At 40.6% G+C, this 10079-nt stretch overlaps 1 protein-coding gene across 1 annotated transcript; it reads right to left on the reverse strand.

The window, feature by feature from the left end:
* Nucleotides 1-309: 309 nt before the first annotated feature.
* LOC136484835 (L10-interacting MYB domain-containing protein-like) lies at nucleotides 310-3419 on the reverse strand. Its single transcript, XM_066481794.1, has 6 exons — nucleotides 3280-3419; nucleotides 2861-3186; nucleotides 2702-2774; nucleotides 1344-1858; nucleotides 1201-1246; nucleotides 310-594 (listed from the first exon to the last, which is right to left on the reverse strand). Exons 2-5 carry the CDS (start codon nucleotides 3182-3184, stop codon nucleotides 1235-1237), a joined length of 924 nt encoding a protein of 307 aa, XP_066337891.1. The 5' UTR covers nucleotides 3185-3186; nucleotides 3280-3419; the 3' UTR covers nucleotides 310-594; nucleotides 1201-1234.
* Between the last annotated feature and the right edge of the window lie 6660 nt (nucleotides 3420-10079).

A 10079-nucleotide genomic window follows, 5' to 3' on the forward strand; every position in this document is an offset into this window, starting at 1 on the left:
AGCAAGCGCAGGGGAGGCAAGCCCACAGTGGCTGTTAGAATCGGCGGCTGTTTCCAGTTTGCTGCATCCTTGGATTTAGAAAAAAACATCCTTTGCCGTTCAAATTCAATTAAAAAAGAAACAAAAAAAAGGAAAAGAGAGTACAGGAGCAAGGTAAACAAGCCCAAAAATTGAGAAAAAATCAACGAAATTCAGTACATATTCAATAATTCAATGCCATAATAAAGTAAAAAATGGACAAAGATGCAATTATAACACAAAAAAATTCTTCCAGAACCTGGCGCCAAATACCTTCAACTCGAGCATAAATGTATCTCAAGAACCAAACTAAAAGGCAGTACACAAGGTAACATCCAGATAGTAGCTTGTAATTGTCTTCAAATTGTTATTGCACCTTCTATTCAAAATGGCAGCACTAAATAATAGAAAGATATTCCTATTTTTATTAAGATCCAGAGAATAAACTCTACTAGTAATAGCCACTATTACATCGGATCATTCATGAATCATCAACTGAAACAGATAACTTTGTTTGCAACTCACATAACCTGAGATGAACTAATACTTCTGCAACAATTATGTTCACTAGGACATCTGCAGTTAGGATAAACAAGCATCAAGTTAGTTTCAGTATACAAAGTTCATATGCTCATTTCTTTGAGTAACTTTTTTTGCTCAATTACATATGTTCAGTATGTCTATAGGACTAGAAAACTACATTTCCTTCACCAAATATCTACTACAGTAACTGAATATTGTCAATGGAAATTTCAGAATCATATGCGAATAGTGTTTCATATCAGTGCGTTGTTTGTGGAATCAGTTAAACATGTATGTTGCAGGAGCTAGTAATTTCTATGACAAAAACAAAAACACAAGCTGAAAGCTAGGAGCCAGTGACCACTATGTACTTGCTGGTCATAGCACATTAACCAAATCTTACACCATTAAATTTAATACAAAAGTTATTACTAATTGTACCACTAGGCACATCAAATCTTTTCCATAAAAATACAGATAAGAATATAGATAACTCTATGTTGGTAGCACATCACCACTACAAGTCAGTCCAATAAATCCAACAAGATATAATTGCACTGCAAGTACACTGCAGTTTCATAATAGATTAAAGCTTGCATCTTTCACTGGCCATACTAAAACAGGAAATATAGACAGTAGTGTACTCAAACATGGGTTTACCTTTGAAACAGAATCACACTTCTCCACCAGTTAGTCACTGGGACATCTGCAATTAATGAGGCAAGAATCATCTCAGAATACAGGTTTAGTTTAGATGATCTAATGCTACAAGAGAAGAACACTAAGACAACAAGCAAACATACCTGTGAAATTTTTTTCTTTAGCCAAACTAGTCGAACAGCTGGATTTTTGGTCATCATAAATATCTGTCGATTCATCTCAGATTGAAAGAGCTCATTAGCATCTGCCTTCTGCTCAATAGTTAGGTCTTCTATGGTATCCACAACAGCAATGCACTTTTCTACAGAATAGTCATCTTCTTTTTTCTTCTTCTCATCTAGTTTTTCCTGATTTTTCTCCATCTGGATCTTTCTCAAGTCTATGAATTCGCCGAGTTTAGATGCCATTTGACTTTGCTTGCGTTTTTTTCCACTAGCACTTGCTCCCTCCTCTAGATTGAGATAGGGTGGTGCAGATTGCACTTCTGGGCCCTCAATTTGAGAAAAAGTATTTGTACCAAAATTGATGCCAACAGAATCAGAGCCAGCAGCCGTGTTCTGTGTACTTTGCTCAGAGTGACTTCTTTCAATTGGAGGTGGTGCTGTCATGCTAGGTGGCTCGGTTGATGTAAAATTCAAATCTCCAGTGGCTATACTTCCTATCAATACACATCACAGATGCACTCTTAGGTATTATTCAAAGTTATTCAAAAATAATCTGCTTTTGTAGATTCTGAGATACAAGAATTCAAAAATTAGGCCCAATAGATCCCCATCCCCCTGATATAAGCCAAAAATGACCTAACAGGTTCTCAATTAGAGTAGCATACATTAGAATTTAGAATAGAACAGAATGTTGTACTTACTATTGTACCGAGTGAGTGTGGATGGGAACAAATTCCTATATATGTAAATTTTGCTCCTCTGGTGGAGAGGAGGCAAAAGAGAACGCACTAGTAAACTGAAGCTAATCTTGCTGTATTCGCCGTGGATGGGAGGGGAGGGCAACACCAGGCAACACCAGACAAATCAAGAAGAGTCCTCGATCTAGAAGTTATCCATATCTCGGCTAATCAGGCTAGTTGTTTGGGTTCGCGTGGGCGAGAGTGACCTGACACTCGTATCATAGCACAGCTGCAAACAGTACCAATGCATCATCCATCCCATCCCCCCTATAGCTATGGCTATTTGAGTGCAAGTAGGCGGTGGTAGCTTTATGCAGCACCACACTGCGCCAGGCACCAGGCGTGCTGCAGCAGACCGGCAAAGCCATGTTAAGTATTAGGAAGTTTGCTAGATTCTGAGCAATCCAAAAATACCAGCTAAAACAATACATCTAAACCATACCGGCTTCAAATTGGCATGGTTTCACTTTCACACAATGATCGCTAACATCAGTGCAGGATGTATGTGCACACTGGATTGCAATGTAAACGTACAACAGGTAGCAGAAGATAAACTAAGATGAGGTAATTGACAGAAGACAAACAAAGGAAAATTACCTGCATACAATGATGCCAGGTGTTCATAAAGAGGAAGTGGCTTCTTTTGGAACTTACTGACTTTGGGATACTTCTATTAAATGCAACAAAGCAACATTTTGGTTAGCTTCTTAAAATAGTGAAAACACAGTACTATATAATTGACAGAAAGTGACTAACCTCAATTAGGTCTTCCCATTTCTTTGGTTCGGCAATTATCATGCTTAATGTCTCATTCCAACCAACACCACTCTCTTTTCTGGCATCTCTAACTGTCCTATAGTTTCCTTTCAACTCCTTCTCCTTCTCTTGCATTTGTTGTTTTGAAAAATGAGCTAAAGGGAAGGTTTCGTTGAACCGTTTAACAATATTTCTCCATCCATCTGCTGTCCAGCCATTTTGTGCCCTGTACATTGGGATATTGACATGCTCTTTCATTACATCCACCAGCCCTTTCTCATACGTGTAGGTCCATGCAGCCCTTGTACCCTGGGACGTTGACATTGCTGAAAAATGGTGAAAGATAAACATAAGCTAAAATTATAGAAATATAAATGTAAGGTAAAATGCTGAAAATGATGAACAATGCTCCAAATTACCATCTAATTATTATAGGCAGCCCACATCGCTTGCGCGATTTGATCTCGTAATGTGTTACCATCACTCGATTCTATCTCGCTTGGATAACTGTTATCCCCCTCCGGCATATCAACAAAAGTGGTTGGATTGATATATTGTGGTTGGTGATCTAGCCAATTATCTTGCCCATTGTGCGCTCTAATTATATTGTGAAATACCGCCGCTGCTGCAGGAATCTTGATCTGAGTCTCAATTGGATAGTGTGTTCCCACTTTTAGAATTGGAAACCGTTTTTTCAACACCCCAAATGCCCTTTCAATATGATTCCAAAGTTGTGCATGCCGATGATTAAACAACTCCTTGTAGTTTGCATACTCATTTCTCTGCGATGATCCACGCCTTCTAAACTCGCCAAGGTGGTACCTAACTCCTCGGTACGGTGCTATGAATGATGGAGTGTTAGCATATCCGCCATCTACAAGGTAGAATTTCCCTGGCGGTACATGAAAACCCTTCGTAAGAGCAGAACGTAGGACTCCTGCATCAGACGCAGATCCTTCCCACCCACAAGAGATGAAAGTGAATTTGAGATCAAAGTCACAAGCGAACATAACATTCTGGGACAATGTCCCTTTTCTGTTTCTAAAAGGAGGGGCCTTATCTTCATTGATAGTAATAGGGATATGTGTCCCATCAATGGCGCCAATGCAGTTCTGCACGTAAAAAGGAACCTAAGATTGTTGGAATAGTGTGTTTAGAATGATACAAGGGCAAGCAGCATATATGACTAACCTGGAAGAACGGCATGAACCGAGGGTTTGATAAAATCTTGGCATGTGTTTGGTTTGGATTTGGAAGCTTGATGAATCTATGAGTCAATGTTGGAATTATATCGAAGACCTCATTGACTTTCCTATGAATTGTCTCACCACTGTGTTGGAATGCTTTCTTCAGCGTTTCAATGCTAGCATTATGGGAGAGCATGAACAAAAACATTCCTAATTGCTCCTCAATCTTAACACCGCGTGTGTCGCGTAATAAGTTTTCTGCTCTGAGAAGATTTGCTATAGCTCTAAAGATCTCAACCTCCATTCTAAACTCTGACTTGCACCAATTTTCGTGGCCTTCTAGGATTTCTTTGACCTTTGTGGCACCAGGAAGAGATGACGTGTGTTCTGGCATCTTTTCATCATAGAGACATGACATGACAGCAGGGACAATAACAAAGAAAAGTTCATCGTCCAATTCTTCCTCATCTAACATGAACTGCCTAACATCCTCCTCCCAAGAACCCATTATCTATTATATAGGGATAATATTATTAAATAGGATATAATATAACTAAAAACAAGAATTATAACTGATGTGCCAAACATAAAAGAAGAGTTCTATGAACTGCAATACATAAAAGAAGAGATTTGCAATCATCATGGGAGGGGGTGATGCCAAGATCAATGTAGTTAGGTCTGTTGAGAAACATAGATGCAATCAAAGTAGATGGGACAGGAACAGGAGGGTTGATATATTATTTGCATTGACTTGGCATATTCATAGGATTTGGGGTCAAGTAGATAAATATTACCAGATGTCGTCCAAATACATCCTGCACCCACTCCTAACACACACAACCAACACATCCTACACCAGGACCAGACTAACTATCAGCCAGCAACAAAAAAAACAGGGATCAAATGGAAAAAGAAATACTGTAGTGGTTTACAGCAATTTTCAGATTACTAACATAAATGTACACTATTTTACTTTTCTAAGAGGTGGGATATTCATATTCATTTATTCAGGAAGGTAAAAAGTAAAAATGCATATCTGGGGTGCCAAGTGACATGCGGTAGCAGGTACAAGTAGAACAGTAAAGTTTTAAATGATCAATTATCTTTAGAAAACCTGCTTATGCTGTCAATTGAAGTTATGAAGACTTATATTCTCATTAGGCACAGTTGTTCTTAGCATTATATCAGACATTAACGCAAAAGTTGGCGAACAAGAGCTTCTAGAGGTATAATATGATGATGTTGACAGGCCAGTAAATCATGGTTGTTTGGCTTCTAATTAAGGACTGTTGTTAAGTACCATACTTCACGCTCCTAGTTTTACAGATGTAGGGCCCGTTTGGTTTGGGGACTGGCATATTTGCCTGGGTAGGAAGCCCCCAGGCTACACCAGGAACCAAACAGGCCCGTCATGCATGGTTAGACCTATAAGGCTTGTGAATGCCAAAGACCTATTGTATTCCTCTCAAAGCACCACGAGCAATGATATATCCAAAGAAAGAATGGGGCACGAGACATTATGAGATTTCAGTGAACCATTCCGTAAAACACTTCCGTCCAGTAAAAGAATACCATCTGTTACCATGTTGTGCCAAACTATAACAGCTACTATACAAGTTTCACAGCATAAATGGATCAGCGGGTATGTAAAGAACAAAGTGCAACACAAACTGATGAATAATAGAAGTAATACGTCCAAGGTGATGGATCAATAACAGACGTACACTTCTACTGGGTACTAAAAAGGCTGGTCATACCTCTAAAAAAAAGGCTCGTCATAAGTTGTAAACTATTTATTATGGTATTCAACAAATAGAAAACAGTCAAGCAAAGTGAGAGATCCTCTGCTTTGTTGACAAATATTACCACATGTCCAAATATTACCAAAATTGAAACATATAACCAAAGCAGCAAATTCATGGAATCACAGCTCAAATGAACAAGGGAGAGGAATCAGTAACAGAGACAAACAAAAGTACCTAAGCTGCTAAGCAAGGAAGTGGAACTTGCTGGGTCACTTCTTGTCTTCACCCTGAAAACAATCTGTCAACTGAGAATTGTAGATGAAGCAAACTAAGATGACAAGCAAATATCTAATTTTAACTATAGGTAAATCTGTTGGTATTACAGCAATAAATAGAACAACATTCATTCACTGGTCAACCAGTACTATAGTATTCAACAAATAGAAAACAGTCAAGCAAAGTGAGAGATCCTCTGCTTTGTTGACAAATATTACCAGATGTCCAAATATTACCAAAATTGAAACATATAACCAAAGCAGCAAATTCATGGAATCACAGCTCAAATGAACAAGGGAGAGGAATCAGTAACAGAGACAAACAAAAGTACCTAAGCTGCTAAGGAAGGAAGTGGAACTTGCTGGGTCACTTCTTGTCTTCACCCTGAAAACAATCTGTCAACTGAGAATTGTAGATGAAGCAAACTAAGATGACAAGCAAATATCTAATTTTAACTATAGGTAAATCTGTTGGTATTACAGCAATAAATAGAACAACATTCATTCACTGGTCAACCAGTACATTATAGCAAAAAATGGAAGATCCTTGATTTTTCTAGGATAATTTAACAGATCCAGATCCAGATCCAGCTCCACTTTGAGTCTAGCTAGCCTAGCCTCGTTTACTCGTTATTAACTGCAGATTGCACGTAGAAACGATGATCCAGAAATAGTATGCAATTTAAATGGTATTGCGCTTTGGATCTGGCTAGTGCATCCATGGTGCACACTTCAATTCGAATTAGATCTAGGTGAGGAACTTGGACGGGTTCTTGAAGCTCACCTGGAGTAGATCTTTAAGCTCGGACGATGGTGGTGGCAGTCGCGAGGCCGGCGACGGAGATAAGGAAGAAGCCGGTGGGGGACGAGCTCGGCGGCGGCGGCGGGGGTGGGGGGGGCGAGCTCGGTGGCGGTGGCGGCGATGGGGGGTGAGCTCGGTGGCGGCGATGGGGGGTGAGCTCGGTGGCGGGAGGACGGCGGCGGCGGTGCTTCCTCTTCGTCGCCCTCGCTCGGGTCGGGGAAGAGCCGCCCGGACCCCTGGGTGCGGGACGAGCCACCCCGTGGAAAGTACGGGGCTCGGGTCGCCCTCTCCCGGGTGACGGGCTTCCAAATGCAAGGGGGCTTCTCCCCATGGCCCAAATCCGCGCGGGGGCCTGGCCCGGGAAAAACGTGGGAAAACCCCCGTGGATTGGGTCTCCCAAAGGAGGCCTTATTGTGGTCACCAATATCCCTCTCATATCCACTCAAATAAAGGAAGAGTTGTATCTCCCCTAATAGACTGTTGGGACCCACCTCAACTGTCATCTTCACCTCTCCTCCATTGTCGAAGCTGCACCACCCCTCTAGGCCCAGGCCGAGAAGAATGGCACACAGAGAGAAGAAAGGTGGCTGCTTTTTCTATATGCCATGCTTGTAGCTCGACGATGTGGAGGTCGTGGAGGCATCAGCGCTGGCCGATGTGGCGGCGACGGCCGGCGCGGCCATCCTGCAAGAACTGGAGTTCATATGGAAGACGGATGTCTCTGATCTGGATCTACCGAAGAAGAGAAAGAAGTAGAGTAATAAAGGGAGAGAAAGATAAGAAAATGAATTGGCACAGTTACATGTGGGTTTCACATGTCAGACCATGTATTAGGGATGAGATATTGGTGATCTGTTGGCGCATGTCCCCCAATATTCTAAAAAAAGCAGTATTGGTGATCACCAATACACTATATTGGGAATGAATTATTAGTGATCATCAATCATAGAGTATATTTTTATAGTAAACCTGTTTTTCCCAAATTTTCAGAGCTTTCGGAGTATTTTTGCGGCTTAAATAATAATTCTAGACTTTTGTGGAATTATTTTATCCATGAAATTAATTAATTCCGAAAATAATAAATCTCTCATTTTTCCCAACGCTCAAAGCCCATTTATGGCACAGATTACAGCACCCTTCACATGATTCCAAATCCGAGGTATCAAGGTACTCAAAATTTTAATCCACAGATGGGTCAGCAATTACAGAGAAATCCAAATTCAAATGCTGATGAGTTATTGCTTAGAGTGACCGAGATGATGAAGAATCAGTTCGGTTTGAAGCCAAAAGGGCAGACATTTTTGAACAAACGCCCATATCCAGAATGGTATGATTTGGTCGCTCTTCCTACATATTACATGCTCCTAGAGTTTGCCAAGTTCATTGGCCAAGATCGCACAAGCACGATAGAACATGTCAGTTAGTATCTTACATAGTTGGGCGAAGCATCCATTGAAGAGGCCCATCGAGTTCATTTCTTCTCCTTGTCTCTGTCAGGGCCAGCCTTCACTTGGTTTTCATCACTTCCAGTTAACTCCATTGGCAATTGAGCTGACCTAGAGAAAAAGTTTCATACATATTTTTATACTAGGACAGGAGAAAAGAAAATTACCGATTTGATGACTATAAGGCAGAGAACTAATGAATCAGGCACCGAGTTTCTTCAGAGGTTCTGAGAGACCAGAAATTTGTGCTTCTCACTAAACTTAACTAATGATTAGTTGGCTGCTTTGGCTATTCAAGGAATGTTACCAACATGGAGAGAGAATCTGCTGGGACAAGAGTTTGACAATTTAGGTTAGTTGGCTTAACGAGTGACAGTACTCAATAGCCAATTTTAGAACATGCGTAGAGATACCCGATTCTAGAAGAATGCCACAATTGCCGAAACCTGTAATTCATATTCAGTTGATGACGGCTATGAAGACGATGAAGAAGAAGAGGTTGTTGTGACTAAATGGAATTGGGGTAAGAAAACAGTAATGGTGCCAAATCCTTGGGGAAGAGGAGTCAAAGAGAGCTATGACTTTGACGTCACAAAATCAGACAAGCTTTTTGATTTCTTGCTTGAGAAGGGACAGATCAAGTTACTCGACAATCATGTTATGTTGCCTCCAGATCAGTTGAAGAATAAGAAGTTCTGCAAATTTCACAACGCCACTTCTCATTCTATTAATGAGTGCAGAGTTTTTCGACAACATATACAGAGGGCTATTCAGCAAGGAAGGCTCAAATTTGATATGCCTCAAAAGATGAAAGTTGATGATAATCCTTTCCCAAGAGATCAGAACATGATTGATGCTAGGCTGCTCAAAGGAAAGACTAAAGTCCTGACATCAACTAGATCAAGAGAAACTAGAACAGTCGATCCGATGATGCAAATATCGACTGAAGAGTATAGAGAGATTAGAAGGCACCATGACCAACAAAAGAGTCAATATGAGTAGGGAGAGACGTCAAGGGATGGGGCGACAAAGCCGCGTGTTACATCTCGAATTTTGTTGAATAAATGGCAGTGGCAAAAGGAAAAGGATTATCGGCGTTGGTTAGAAGAGCAAGAATACCAACATCAACAGGAAAAAGAGAGGTATGAAAGAAAGCAAGATGAATCATATTGGAATTGTCCTTTCTTCAGACATTACTGGAACGAAGGTTTGAAATTGCCTACCAAGAATAACTGTCTGGAGTGCAACGAGCAATATTGGGAATTTAGGCAATCTCAAGCCAACCGCCGGTCTATCCATGCTCAAGATGAGTATCATCATAATAACATGGATCAACGCTTAAAAAATAGAAGTGTTCATGATCGGCTAGGAAAACGAGTTGTTAATCAAAACTGGGCTGATTATGAAGAAGAAAATAATGAAGAAGAATATGTTTGGCAGGAAGGCCAATGGTGTCTAGGAGGTCTGATAAGAAGCCAGAAAAGAAGGGTGCAACGCCTAAGGAACAGAGAGCTGGAACAGACTCAGGCATCTAGTAGGCCTCAGGTGTGGCGTGCTAAACAAACAGCCGATAGAGGGCAACCATCGGCTAATATTCAAATGACTTTTCTGTTGCCATCAGAATTCAGAGCTCCAGCAGATCAAGAAGTTTACTCAGATTTTGATGAATTAGAGTATGAGGAGATAGTTGCCAAGTTAACAGTGATACAGCATGCTATATTCGATAAGTCAATCAAACATCGGCACTTAAAAGCGTTATATATAA

Source organism: Miscanthus floridulus, chromosome 10 (assembly GCF_019320115.1).
Source record: "Miscanthus floridulus cultivar M001 chromosome 10, ASM1932011v1, whole genome shotgun sequence".
NCBI lineage: Eukaryota > Viridiplantae > Streptophyta > Magnoliopsida > Poales > Poaceae > Miscanthus > Miscanthus floridulus.